The sequence below is a fragment of the Penaeus monodon genome, chromosome 8, assembly GCF_015228065.2.
Source record: "Penaeus monodon isolate SGIC_2016 chromosome 8, NSTDA_Pmon_1, whole genome shotgun sequence".
NCBI classification, from domain to species: Eukaryota; Metazoa; Arthropoda; class Malacostraca; order Decapoda; family Penaeidae; genus Penaeus; species Penaeus monodon.
Window position 1 is genome coordinate 52146777 of NC_051393.1, and position 15000 is coordinate 52161776.

Below are 15000 nucleotides of genomic sequence, written 5' to 3' on the forward strand. Positions count from 1 at the left end.
GAAAAGGAAAGGGAGAGAAAAAGAAAGAGAGAAGGGGAAAAAGAGAAGAGAATGGAATACAAAAATAAAAAAAAAGAAAAAATTAATTATTTAAAAATTTATTTTTAGTAATTTTCATTAAATAATTTAAAATTTTATAAATATGAAATATTTATACTATATATATATAAAATATATATATATTTTATAATATATATATATATATATATATTATATATTTTATTTTATATATTATTTTATATATATATAATTTTATATATATAATATAAAATATTATATTTTATATATATATATATATATATATTTTTAATATATTATATATAAAAATTATATATATTGTGTGTGGTGTGTGTGTGTGTGTGTGTGTGTGTGTGTGTTGTGTTTAATACACTGATATAAATGAAGACGATACGTATAAAAAATACCAGGATAAAATACAGCTTGAATAACGACGTGACCCTCGAGTATAATTCTCTGAAGAGGCAAAAAATACTGATATTTTTTGATACGTAATATATATATCTTCTAGTTGTTTGTCTCTCTCTCCTATCTGCCTTCTATCCATATATCAATCTATCCATTATGTGTTTTGTGTATAACATAACATACATAGACACACATACATCCACACACACCAAAAAACAACACACACACCAAACACGCACGCACACACACACACAGCATATGTGATGATATTTTATATTTTTCATGTGGGCGTGTTGTGTATGTGCATGTATATATATATAAAAATATATATATATATAATATATATATATAATATTTTATATATATATATATATATATGTACGTACGCATACATACCCATAAATAAACATATCATTTTCTTAACTTTTTTTTAAAAAAAAACATTTTCTTTTTATTCCACATTAAAACCAAACACAAAATTTTAAAAAATCATTTCAATAACAACACCAATTAATCAACACCAATAATTTTCAACACCAAAATAATTATAAACTCAAGAAAAAAACAATCCTCGTTGCAGGTGAAACGGACAGACGCCTAACAAGATAAAGGCCCTGCTGCTGGCCTAGGGGGTGGTGAGTCAGGGGGTGGTGATGATGGTGGGGGGATGTGGTGGTGGGATCAGGGGAATGGTATGAGGGGTTGGGGGGATGGTGGGGTGGGTAGAGGGAGGGTGATGGTGGGGGTTTATGATGGTGGTGGTGAGTCGGGAGGATGGGGGTGATGGTGGGGGTGATGGGGTGTGGTGGTGGTAGGGTGGTGGTGAATGGGGGTGGATGTGGTGGTGGGATTAAAGAGGTTGGGATGAGGGGTTGGGGGATGGTGGTGGTGGTGATCAGGGAGGGGGAGATATGGTGGGGGTTTTTTTAAATGGGTTGGTGGTGATGGTGGTGGTGATGGTGGTGGTGGTGGGTAGGTGGGTGGTGAGGGAAGGTGTGGGGTGATGGGGGTGGGGGGTTTCAGAGGATGGGATGATGGTGGTTTGTTTGGTGGTGGGGGTGATCGAGGATGGTGATGATGGTGGGGTGGTGAGGGTGGTGGGTTAAAGGCCCAGAGGAGGGGTGGATGGTGGGGGGGTAAATTGGGGGGGTTTGGGGGGGGAAGGGTTGGTGGTGAGTCAGGGGATGGGGGTGTTTGGGGGGGTAAAGGTGGTGGGGGTTTGAGTCAGGGGAGGGTGATGATGGGGGTTTGGGGGGGGGATTTTTAGAGGATGGTGTTTGATGGGGGGTTTGAGGGTGGTGGTGGTGAGTAGAGGGGATGGTGATGATGGTGGGGGTGGGGGGTGGGGGGGTGGTGGTGGGTGTGTGTTGGTGGGGGTGAGCCCAAGGATGGTGATGAGGGGTGGGGGGGGTGGGGGTGGGGGGGAGGTTGGGGGGGGTTTGGGGGTTTAAATGGGGGGGTTGGTGGGTGGTGGGGGGGTCGAGGATGGTAGGGGGGTGGTGGTAATGATGGTGGTGGTGGTGAGGTTGGGGTGGTGGAGGGATGGGGGGTGATGGTGGTGGGGGGTGGGGGTTGGGGGGTGGTGGGGTCAGGGAGGGGTGTGAGGTGGTTTGTTTGGGGGGGTTGGTGGTGGTGATGGGGTGGTGGTAAATGGTGGTTTTTTTTTTGATGGGGGTGGTGGGGGTGGGGGTTTGGGGTGGTGGTGGTGGTAAGGGGTGGGGGTGTGGTGGTGGTGATGGTGGGGGTGGTGAGTCAGGGTTTTGGGGGATGATGGGGGTTTGGGGGGGGTTTGTGGGGGTGGTGATTTTCAAGGTTTTGGGGGGGTTGGTATGGTGGTGGGGGGATGGTGGTGGTGGTGGGGTGGGGGGATTGTGGGGTTTGGGGGGGTGGTGGGGGGGGGTGGTTTGGTGGTGAGTCAAGGAGGGTGGTTTGATGGGGGGGGAGGGGAGGGTGGTGGTGGGTTGGTGATGGGGGGGTGGTGGGGGGTCAAAAGGTTTGGTGATGAGGGTGGGTAAGTCAAAAAAAAATGGTATGATGGTGGTGATGGGTGGGGGGTTTGGTGGCCCAGAGGAGGGGGGAAAAGGTGGTGATGGGGGTGGATGGGATGGGGGTGATGGATGGGGGTTGGGGGGGAAATTGGGGTTTTGAGGTGGGGGTGAGGGGTGGTGGTGGTGAGTCAGGGGAGGGAAAAATTGATGGTGGGGGTTTGAGCCCGAGGATGGTGATGAGGGGTGGTGGGGGTGGGGGGTGGTGATGGTGGTGGTTTTATGGTGGGGGTGGGAGGGTGGTGGGAAAAAAGAGGAGGTGAGGGTTGGGTTGGGGTTAGGGGGTGGTGGTGGGGTGGTGGTGGTGATTTTTTGGGAGGGTGGGAGGGTTGGTGGGGTGTGGTTGGGGGTGGGTGGGGGGGTGGTGGGGCCCAGAGGGATGGTTGGGGGTGGTAAAGGGGATGGGGGTGGTGGGAGGTGGGGGGTTTTGGTTGAAGTCAGGGAAATTGGGATGATGGGGGGGGTAAAATGTTTGGGGGGTGGTGGGGGGTGGTGGGATGGTGGTTGGTGGGGTGTTTGGGGGGGGGGGTTGGGGGGGTGGTGGGGTCGGGAGGAGGTGAGGATGGTGGTGGTAAATGGTTGGTGGGAGTCAGAGGATGGGGTGAGGGTGGTGATGGGGGTTTGGGGGTTTCGGGTGGTGTGTTTTAAGTCAGGGGAATGGGATGATGGTGGTGATGTGGGGGTGGTGGTCGTGGAGGGATGGGGGGGGTGGGGGGTGAGTGGTGGGGTGGGGGGGGTTTGGGAGGTGGGGGTGATAGGGGGTGATGATGGGGGTGGTGGTGTGGTGGGGGTTTGGAAAAAAGAGGAGGGGGGGAGGATGGGGTAAATGTTTGGTGTGGTGGTGGTGGTGGGGTTGTTGAGGGGGTGGTGAGGTTTAGAGGATGGGGATGAGGTGGGGGGAGGGGGTTGGGGGGTGGGTGGTTGGGATGGTGGGTGGGGGATGATGGGGGGGGTGAGTCAGAGGAGGTGGGGGGTGGTTGTTGGGGGGTGGGGGTGGGGGGTGGGGGGAGTCAGGGGGAAGGTGAGGGATGGGGGTTTGGGGTGTTTGGGGGGATGGTGGTGGTGGTTTGAGTAAAGGATGGTGTTTAGGGGTGGGGGTTTGGTGATGGTGTGGTGGGGTCAGAGGATGGTGATGATGGTGGTGGTGATGGGGGTTGGTGGTGATGGTGGTGGGATAAAGGGTGGGGGTTTGAGTCAGAGGAGGTAAATGTGGGTGAGGGGAGGGGGGATGGTGGGGGTGGGGGTGAGGGTGGTGGTGATTAAAGAGGATGGTGTTTGGAGGGGTGGTAAAATAAAGGGGGTGGGGGTGGGGGGGATGGGTGGTGGGGGAGGGGAAGGGGGTGGTGAGTCGAGGGGGGGTTGGGGTGGTGTTTAAAAGGATGGTAAAGGTGGGTGGTGAGTAGGGGGAATTTTGGGTGAGATGGTGGGTGGGTGGGGGGTGAGGTGGTTGTTTGGGTTGGGGGGGGGTGATGTGGGATAGAGGGGGTTTGGGGATAAATAGGGGGGTTTTATGGTGAGGTGGTGATCGGGTGGTGAGAGGGGGATGGTGGTGAGGTAGGGGGTGATGTTTGATGATGATGATGGTTGGGGGATGATGATGATGAATGGGTGGGGTGATGAGGTTGGGATGAGGTTGAGGGTGATGATGGGTTAGGGGTTTGGGATAAAATGGTCAGGGTGGTTGGGGGATGTGGTGGTGTGATTGGTGGGGTGGTGATGTGGTGGTGATGTATGGTAATATGGGGGGGGGAGGGGATGGTGGGGGTGATGGTGACGATGGGGAATGGTGATGAGTTTGGTTGAGGGATGAGGTGAAAATGGTGATGATAGGTGATGAGGGGGAAAGATTTTGGTGATGATGGTGATGATGATGAAAATGGTGATGATAATCATGAATATTATAATGATAATATTAATGGAAGCAAAAAAATATGTATATAATAAAAATAAATACAAAAATAAGGGAAATAATAGTGATAAAAATAAAACAAAACCCTGACAAAAAATAACAACAATGAAAAAAAAATAGAAAAAACAATAGTAATAATAAATGATAAAATAATAAAAATAATATATAAAAAATAATAAAAAATTAATAAAAATAAGATAATTAAAAATAATAAAAAAATAATAAAAAATGAAAATTTGGTTTATAATAAAATTTAAATAATAATAATAAAATAAAAATTTGTAATGAAAATAAAATAAAAAAGATATTAAATAATAATAAAAATGATAAAAATGATAATAATAATAATAATAAAATAAAAATAAAAATAATAATATAATGATAATAATTAAAAATAAAATAATATTAATAATAAAAATAATAATAATAATAATAATAATAATAAAAATAATTAATGATATAATAAAATTTAACATAAAAATAATAATGATAAAAATTTTTTTTTTCTTTTCTTATACGGTAGGTCATTTTGAACCGCCTGGTCACAGCATGATACTTAATTGTAGTTTAATGTTGTGATGTTTTGGGAGTGAGTCTGGTAGGGTGCCGGATTTACCTTTAGTAATCATTCTCTCTATTTATCGGGCTTGGACAGCATTGATTGGGGCTGGCTGCCACCCGTGGCTAGTAGGCAATCGAGGTGAAGTTCTTTGCCTAAGGGAACAAAAACCGGGCCCGGTACTCGAAACCCTCGAATTTAAAGATTGCCGTCGTGCCATTTGATCCGATGCTTAACACTCGGCCCCCAAAAGGCCTTTTTTTAGTAACTAAACTTAAGGTTAATAATAATAATAATAATGATAATAATAATAATGGTAATGATAATGATAATGATAGTAAAGATGATAATGACAAGGATAATACTGATGATGAAAATCATATTAATTTTAATGATAATAATCATGATAATGAAGATAATAGTGATAATACAAAAATGATGATAATATTTTAAAAAATATGATATTATTTGGATATATGTACACACACGCACACACACACACACACACACACACACGCTCATATCTTATTTATTTATTTCTCAAAGGGAATTATAGAATCTGAATTTTTAACACAGCGATTAAATAAATAATAATAATATCTAATAAATACAAACATATGATAGTAAAAGTAAGAATGGTGATTATAATAAAAATAACGGGAAGTTTACAACGAATCGACGATGGGGCAATAGATAGATAACGAACAGATAACGAACTTAATGTGAATATTGCCAGGGATAACGAAATGAAAGGGAAATTATTATACAAGTATTGTAAAAAGAATATGATCTAATTGTGAGTTATTCAAATGGTAGACAGATTATTAACTAGCCAAATAAAGACACAAAAAAATGAAAATAAAAAATCGGGTTTATAGAGTAGAATGGAAGACGAGCGTATAAATTGTTCGATGTTTTTCTTTGATCATCTTTATCATCATCGTTATTGTTATCGTTTTCTTTCTCTGTCTATCTTCGGTTTTTATCAGTTCTTCTGTCGGTTTTCTTCTTTCGTTTGATATGAAATTTTTGTTAATAAGCTTAAAAGTTTATTGATGGTCACATTAAACTTTTAGTTAATTAAGTATAATATCATATGAAGCGATAATTCTGGATTAAATATATTCATCAAATCACAAATAAATTAATGTACATAAAAAAAATATCAAATACTGTTAACTTTTCTTTTTTTTTCTCTCTCTCTTTTTCTCTTTCGGTTTCTCTTTTTCTTTTGTTCTCTCTCTATTCATATATTTATTTTATTTCTCCAAACAGGTGTTCGTTGTTGAGGCTCGATTGATCGTCCAGGTAAGGTGTCAGGTGTCAGAGGAGGGGGAGGGGGTTTGTGTCATGGGTAAAGGGGGAGGGGGTGTCATGGGTAAGGGGGGAGGGGGTGTCATGGGTAAGGGGGAGGGAGTGTCATGGGTAAGGGGGAGGGGGAGGGAGGGGTGTCATGGGTAAAGGGGGAGGGGGAGAGGATAATGGCAAAGGGGGGAGGGGAGAGGGAAGTGGGTAATGTGAATAAAGAAAAGGGAGAGAGATGGGTAAGCGGGGGGGGGGGGGTAATGGGAAGTGGGGAGGAGGTGCCATGGGTAAGCAGGGGGGAGGGGGGAGGGGGGGGAGTGGTAAGAGATCCCAAAGAAAAAAAAATGGTTGTAATGATACCTTAATGGGACCAAAAATCACGTAAAAAATATATATATAAATAAATAAATAAAATGTTTTGTTATTGTGATATATGATACATAAAAAAATGAATTAAGATAATAATCATATGACAGGAGATTGATAACGTTCATCCAGATATTTTAAAGTAAAAATAACAGGTTATAGTTATATATAAAACAATTTCAGGGTAATGCATTAAAAGTAACAATTTCCTCAATATTCACAGATCAGTCAGATTGTTCATGAAGATTCATGTGATGGTAAGTTTATTTATTTTATTATTTTTTTTTTTTTTTTTTTGTTCTCAAATTTGCACGCACGGATACGAAGGCATTCTCGCTCGAACGAAGCCATAGGCATGTATCCGAACGTACCGTACTTTACGCGGGATTCCTAGATGTTTTTAAAAATATATATACTTTTTTTTTAAGTTAAGTCATTCAGTTTTTAGCCAGTAATGATTCCTCATCAAGTTTATTAAGCACATATGTAGTTTTATCATAACATGCGACGTATAATTTAAAAAAAATACATGATATGCAGTATTTAGTGTGTGTGTGTGTGTGTGTTTGTGAACGTATGCACAGTAACCCTGTTTCCAAAAATTCCGAAATTCAAAAAAATCCAAACATTTCCTTCAGATTTCGACGTCCCGCGAAAAAGTGAGCTGGAATTAGCCAAAGAGAAGCTTTCGACGCTCTTGGAAGAGCTGGAAAATCTGAGGCAGCAAAATCAGACGTTGCAGAGCGTGGTGGATGCGTTGCAGATTGCACAAGATGCCTACGATGATTTGCTGAGTTTGTTGAACGAATTGCAAGCCGAGGGGGGGAGGAGGAGGAGGAGGAGGAAGCGCGCGGATGTCAAACGGGGTGTGTGGTTCCCGTAGACTTTTGTGCGGTTTGCCATTTTGTGTGATTTTTTTTTTTTTTTTTTTTTTTTGGGGGGGGGTGAATGGAATGGAAATTGTCTCCTTTTGTCTTCTCTTCTTTTCCATCTTCTCTGTGTAGTTCTATACAGGTATTTGCTCTTTATTCATATTAGATTTGTGTATATTCATTGAGTGAAATATTTTTTCATTTTTATTTACCAAAATACCTAAATTGAAGTCATTCCTATACATATATTTGATCAAATACGATTTATTTATTCAGTTGACTTATAAAAAAGAAAAAAAAATTGAGGCGTTAAATTTCACAAAAAAAACAGTTTTTCGTTATTTCATCCTAAATATATTTATTTCTCGTATTTTTCTCTTATTTAAAATTACGCTCTACACTTTTTTTCTTTTTAATATAATAAAATTAAAAACTAAAATCTTGAACGGTTAAAAACAGATCAAATTCTAATACAGAGTCATTCAATTTTTTTTAATTTTCTCTCTCAATTCGTGAATTTAAAATAGAAATGGGTGATACTCGTTATAAATAAAAATAAATATATATAGATTTTTTTTTAGACAAATAAAAATAAAATAAAATAAAGTGAATAAAAATACAGTTTTAAGAAATCAGAAGGGATAATCCCAAGTGATCTTTATTCCCTTGTTTCATTCAGCAAACCAAAATAATAATAATAATGATAAATTGATAAATAAAGATAAATAAAGAGATAAATATATTAATAAATGAATGAATTAATTAAAAAAACTCCTGGTCTGGATAATCTGGATAAAAAATTCAGATTCTATAATTCCTTCTCTTTCTCTCTCTCTCTCTCTCTTTCTCTCTCTCTCTCTCTCTCTCTTTCCTCTCTCTCTCTCTCTCCTCCTCCTCTCTCTCTCCTCTCTCTCTCATCTCTCTCTCTCTCTCTTTCCTCTCTCTCTCGATCTCCTATCTCTCTCTCTCTCTCTTGTCTCTCTCTCTCTCTCTTGCTCTCTCTCTCTCTCTCTCTCTCTCTTTGTTATTCTATATATATATATTAATATATAGGATATATATATTATATATATATATCTATAATATATATTGATATAGGTTTGTGTGTGTGGGTGTGTGTGTGGTGTTGTGGGTGTGTGTGTGTGTGTGGTGTGTGTGTGTGTGTGTGTGTGTATGTGTGTGTGGTGTGTGTACTAACATACATACATACATACATCCATGCATCTATACATACACACACACATAAACCAAACACACACACACACACACACACAGCGCACACACACACACATCACACACACACACACACACACACACACCACACACAGATATATATATATATTAATCTATATATATATATATATATAATATATATATATATATATATATATGCTTTATGAATAACTAATCATCCTCATGCCTTGCCATCAACTGTTAATCCGAACACATTCCACCAGACACTAACATCGTGCAGCGATCCGGACGAAGAAATTACAGGGGACGTGTCCGATTTGCTGACTTCCGTCTTAGACGCCATGGAAGCTTTGGCTGACGAGCTGCAGAACAACCCTTCCGTATGTTTCTTTGTTAAAGTGATTCTGGGGGGGGGTAAAAATGCGTGTGTTTGTTTGTGTGTGTGTGTGTTTGTTAGTGTTTGTTTGTTTGTTTGTTAGTTTGTTTGTGTGTTTGTTTGTTCGTCCGTATGTGTGCGTTTGTTTGTTCGTCTGTAAGTGTGTGTTTGTTTGTTTGTCTGTATATGTGTGTGCTTGTGTGTTTGTTTGTTTGTTTGTCTGTATGTGTGTGTGTGTGTATTTGTGTGTGTGTGTATTTGTGTGTGTGTGTGTGTGAGTGTGTGTGATAATGATAATAATGATGATAATATTAGATTATAAGTGTAACAATATATAATAATAAATAATAATTAACTAATAATAATAAATAATAATAATAATAATAATTAATAATAATGACTGATAATAATAATGATATTTGATAATATGATAATAACAATTAATAATAACGGTAGTACAGTGATGACAATATAATTAATGCGCAAATGTAATGTAATAGTGATATATATTAACTATACTGCTAATAATAATAATGATAATAACAATGATGATCCACTAATAATAATAAAAATAATGATAATAATATCAATAAGATTATGAATAATGAAATTAGTAGCAATATAGGTTAAAGTGACGGATCGAACAAATTCATGTTCTCTCTCTCTCTCTCTCTCTCTCTCTCTCTAGGGTTCTCCTCTCTCTCTCGTCTCTCCTCCTCTCTCTCTCTCTCATCTCTCTTTTCTCTCTCTCTCTCTCATTTCTCTCTCTCTCTCTCAGTGTTTCGCAGTCCCTCTCATCTCTCTCTCTCTCTCTCTCTCTCCCTCTTTCTCTCCTCTCTCTCTCTCTCTCTCTCTCTCTCGTCCCTCCCCTCTCTCTCTTCTCGTTTCCCTCTCTCTCGTCTCTCTCTCTCTCTCTCTCTCTCTCTCTCTCTCTCTCTCTCTCTCTCTCCTCTCTCTCAATTCTCAGTAAGTTATTAATCCTAATTATAAAACTGACGCTGACATTTTACATTACCTCTCCCTAGCTGACGTCACAAATGGAATGTCTGGCCAATCAGCTGATCGGCTTATCAGCTGATCTGCGGAGCGGGAATCTCGAACCTCCGTCGGATGTCGATGCTCTTTTGAACCGAACGCAGGATTTGCAGGATGGACTCGCCGATTCCTTATCCGAAGCCAGGAGTGCCCTGCGGGAGGTTAGGATTGTGTGTGTGTGTGTGTGTGCATATATATACTTGTATATATATGTATGTATATATATTATATATATATATATATATATATATAATAATGATATTATATGATATATAGTACTATATATTATGTATGTGTATATATAATATTGCATATTTTATGTATATGAAATATATAGTCTATTTATATTAACATTTATACACACACACAACAACACACCACACACACAAACAACATGTTAATACCAGTATGTATAGATATATATATATATATATTATATATATATATATAATATATATAGATATATATATATATATATATATATATATATATATAATATATATAATATTAATAGTTTCTATATTATAGATATATAAAAAACCCTACAACTGCGATGAATTTTCACTATGATATATGCCACCACTATATCAGTTGTTAGTTGTTTATTAAAAATACTGTATACAATCTTATACCTCACCTTCTCATTCACTAATGTACCCTAGATTACTCCATATATAATAATATATAATATATATATAAATATCTATTTATATTATATATATACATATATTATATATATATATATATATATATTATATATATTATATATAATATACCACATATTCACATATAAACACTAAATACCCACCTTTCCAATAAGCGCTTTTTCGTATAATTAATTGCTCCGCAGTTCCCAAGGTTTCCGCCATTACCGCAGATTATACGAATGCGATGGTAAATCCATGATTTCGGCGTAGACTGGAACTGATAAATCAGTGATAACCTGTAGACCATGCTTTAAGAATTTATACAGAATTCTAATACAAGTAATCGATTTACAAAAATTTAACTGAAGGGGAGACGCTGTTACGGTTGATAAATAAGTGACAGAGATCTTAATCCGAAGCCTAGGCTCAACCCTCGCATTCGCACGGATTGCGGTAATGGCGGGAGCTATGACCACAACAAACTTGCTTATTTCTCTTTTTTTTTCTGAAGGTGGCGAGTGCCCTGGAGGCGAAGGAGGCCGAGGTGGAGGCGCAGGAGGGGGAGATCGAGTCGCTGCAAGGTGGAAGTCCTCCTGAAGGAAGATGCTGACGGAGGCGGTGACGGTGGCGGAGGTTGGGTATTTCGTTTTTTTTTTTTTTTTCTTTTTTTTGGGGGGGAGGGGGTTATATTATGATTTTTATTTTATATCTTTTTATTTTATTCCCTCTTTCTCTCTCTCTCTCTCTCTCTCTCTCTCTCTCTCTCTCTCTCTCTCTCTCTCTCTCTCTCTCTCTCTCTCTCTCTCTCTCTCTCACTTCTTTTACATGATCTTATATTACACTATTAATCGTCTTTTTTTCTCCTGAAGGAGATGCTGACGGAGGCGGTGACGGAGGTTAGTGGCATTTCGTTCTATCTTCTTTTGCTTCTTTTTTTGGCTGGTTTGTGTTATGACTTATTTTTATCTTTGGTATCGTATTTTATTCACCTCTCTCTCTCTCTCTCTCTCTCTCTCTCTCTCTCTCTCTCTCTCTCTCTCTCTATCTATCTATCTATCTATCTTTCTATCTTTCTCTCTCTCACTCTCTTTTATATTATCTTCTATTACACTATTAAGCGTCTTTTTCTTCTTCTTCTTCTTCTTTCTCGTAAAATGAACAGGTAGACACAAAGGGGAGATTGCGTTTACATATCCAATCCCTTTTTCATCAATGTTATTGATTGCTAAATGAATGAAATTGTAGGCTAAGATAGGCTTGTGTTTCTAAAGGAACAGGATAATGAACAAGTCACTAAATTAAAGTGATATTTTATTGTGTAATTAAATCTATTACCTTTTCATGAATTAACGAATGAATTGAAGAAAGAGAGAACGAGGGAAGGAGAAGGAGAGATTGAGAGAGAGATAGAGAGAGGGGGGGGGGGGGTGAGACAAAGACAAAAAGAGAGAGAGAGAGAGAGAGAGAGAGGGGAGAGAGAGAGAGTGGAGAGAGAGAGGAGGAGAGAGAAAGAAGAGAGTGGTGAGGAGAGAGAGGAGAGGAGAGAAGATGAGAGAAGAGGAGAGAGAGAGAGAAAGAGAGAAAGAAAAAAAATGAAAAACAGACAAACGGAATTTCTAAAGGAAGTGACATCATTGCTTGTCAACCTTTCCATGATTTGCTTTGTCCTTCAGCGCTATTATCGACCGGAAGCAACGGCGTCACGGATCAAATGTCGCTGGACAGAACTTTTTTCGACAGCTCAGTGAATTAGACAAATTCTTAATTTAAGTATTGGTGAACTGTCATTGCGATCTGCTGTTCAGGTGTCAAAATATCACCATCTTTGCTTTTGTTATTAATAGTAATGCCGGTGTATTATTATTATATTATTATTATTATTATTATTATTATTATTATTATTATTATTATTATTATTATTATTATGTCGTTGTTATGAACAGCATCATGATTACTGTTATCATTTTGACAGATAATTCTCAGCCGGAGATGCCAGATCTGCTGCCTGAACCGACTGAGTCAGAAATATCTACTGAGTCAACCGAGTCAGCGACCGAATCAGTAGTGATTCTGATTGAAGCAACTGAACTACTGATGGGGTCGACTGAGCTGCCGATGGGGTCGAGTGAGCCATTTATCGAGTCGACTGAATCAGCAGCTGAAACCTCAACCGACACAGCCACGACGGAGGTTCCAGTCGACCTGACGGAGATGGAGCTGGCGCTGAACGAGACGCAGGAGGAGCTGGAGGAGACGGAGGCGGTGCTGGGGGAGCAGGAGCAGCAGCACGCGAACCTGACGCAGGAGAGGCAGCTGCTGGACCAAGCCCTCAACGAGACGAGCGAGTCCACGCAGGCCCTGGAGGAACTGAGCGAGGCGCTGGAGGCCGGGGGGAGGCACCGACGGAGGCGCGACGCGAGCGGCAACTTCACGCTGCCTTACTGCCCCGAGGGCGAGGACATCAGCGGGACAGTCCTCGCGATGATCCAGACGGTGGTCGCTGACGGCGTGTCCAGCTGCCTGACGCAGTTCATCCGCCTCCTGAAGGACAAGATCGAGGCCGGGGACGTGAGCCTCAGCGAGGAGGACAAGCGGAGGGCGAGGAACGCGACGAGCGAAGGGCTGGCGCGGAGGGAGGAGGAGATGGCCGCGATACAGGCGACGAAGGAGAAGGTCGTCGAGAAGCTGCGGAACGTGACGGAGAACATCGCCAAGCTGCAGGAGCTGAAGGAAGTGCTGCAGAAGGAGATCGAGAAGAAGAAGGAGGAGATCGAGAGAGTACGAGAGGAGGAGGAGGAGGAGGAGGAGGAGATCAAAGAGCAAGACCGGCCGCCAACGGTGGGGGTTCCCTCCGAAACGCCCGGTGCAGTTCTGGAAACGACCCCCGACGCCCCTGAGCCTCCGCCCGTTTCAGAAACAGGACTGATAGACATGGTAGAAGTAACCAGCGAAGTCCCGCCATTATTCGCACCGGAAACAACCGACGCTGAACCGCCCGAAGGCCCGACGGAGAACCCGGAGACGCCGACCACCGAACCCGTCGCTGTCCCCGTCTCCTTCCTTCCCGACAAGGGACAGACAGACATCAAACTCCTCCTGAACGTTACCGACGACGAGACCAACACCACCGCCGGGGTCTTCGTGGCCATTAACTTCACGGACGCCCTCAGCCACGACTTCGCAGACGGGGGCCAAGTCACCGTCGACGTCAGAGCGCAGATGACGGGACCCAACGGGACGGAGCTTGTGTCGGGTTACTTCGCCATCCCCGTCGACGAGGACCTCCACGGGGCGGCCCCCTTCCCCGCGGCGGCGTCGAGGCACGTGCACGCCGAGGTCCTCAGCCTCACGCGGGACCCACACGCCAACACGATCTCTTTCAAGTTCCTGGTGTCCGTAACCCACGCCGGCGTCACCATCACTTTCTCGATGGAGGTGCTCTTAGCGCTGAGCGACGACCAGCCCGGCACCGCTACGATGTCGTCGGTCGCGGTAGAGGAAAGTGCTTAGGGTGAAAACGACTCAACCGGACGACTGAACTAAACGACGGAAATGGACGACTGAACTAAACGACAGAATTGAACGACTCAACTGGACGACTGAACCGGACTACTGAACTAAACGACAGAATTGAACGACTGAACTAAACGACTGAACCGGACGACAGAACTAAACGACTGACCTGAACGACTGAACCTATCGACCGCCGTTGTGCGCGTGGAAGGCTAGATCCCTGACGCTCGGCAGGAGAGGCCAGAGCAGCAGGGATTCAAGGCGAATGACTCTCAGAAACTATTTTCCTGTTTCTTCTGCCTTTCCGTTTCTCTGTCACTCTGTTGTCTGTCTGGCTGTCCTCTCTCTCTCTGTCTGTCCATCTCTTTCTTTCTCTCTCTCTCTCTCTCTCTCTCTCTCTCTCTCTCTCTCTCTCTCTCTCTCTCTCTCTCTCTCTCTCTCTCTCTCTCTCTCTTGTCTGTCTCTCTCTCTTCTCTCTCTCTCTCTCTCTCTCTCTCTCTCCTCTCTCTCTCTCTCTCTCTCTCTCTCTTTCCCTTTCTATCTCTCTTTCTCTCTCTATCTATCTACCTACTTATCTGCCTCTCTCCCTCTCTCGCGCGCTCCATCCATAACAATTTCAAAGGGCCGTGCACGTGAATTATATTTTTCATTTACCAGCAAAAAAGGTTGTTAAAGCTAAATGAGATATAAAAATTATCAGATAAACTTTCACTGCATCAAATAATTATTGATGATATTCGTAAAAAAAAAAAA

The 15000-nt window shown here is 41.9% G+C and overlaps 2 protein-coding genes across 2 annotated transcripts in view; both read left to right on the forward strand.

Annotated features, from left to right (window-relative positions):
• LOC119576439 overlaps positions 1-7514 on the forward strand; it is a 19834-nt gene extending 12320 nt beyond the window's left edge. The window contains exons 3-5 of the mRNA XM_037924151.1: positions 6215-6247; positions 6834-6867; positions 7249-7514. Coding sequence (XP_037780079.1) covers positions 6215-6247; positions 6834-6867; positions 7249-7493 — 312 coding nt within the window. The 3' untranslated portion in view covers positions 7494-7514. The remainder of the gene's footprint in view (positions 1-6214; positions 6248-6833; positions 6868-7248) is intronic.
• Positions 7439-14629, forward strand: LOC119576438 (the record flags this gene model as incomplete). The annotated part of the gene is given in 6 exon segments (XM_037924150.1): positions 7439-7476; positions 8940-9056; positions 10078-10248; positions 11246-11367; positions 11604-11630; positions 12707-14629. Coding segments are annotated over 4 exon segments (1734 nt in total). The 3' UTR covers positions 14245-14629.
• Between the last annotated feature and the right edge of the window lie 371 nt (positions 14630-15000).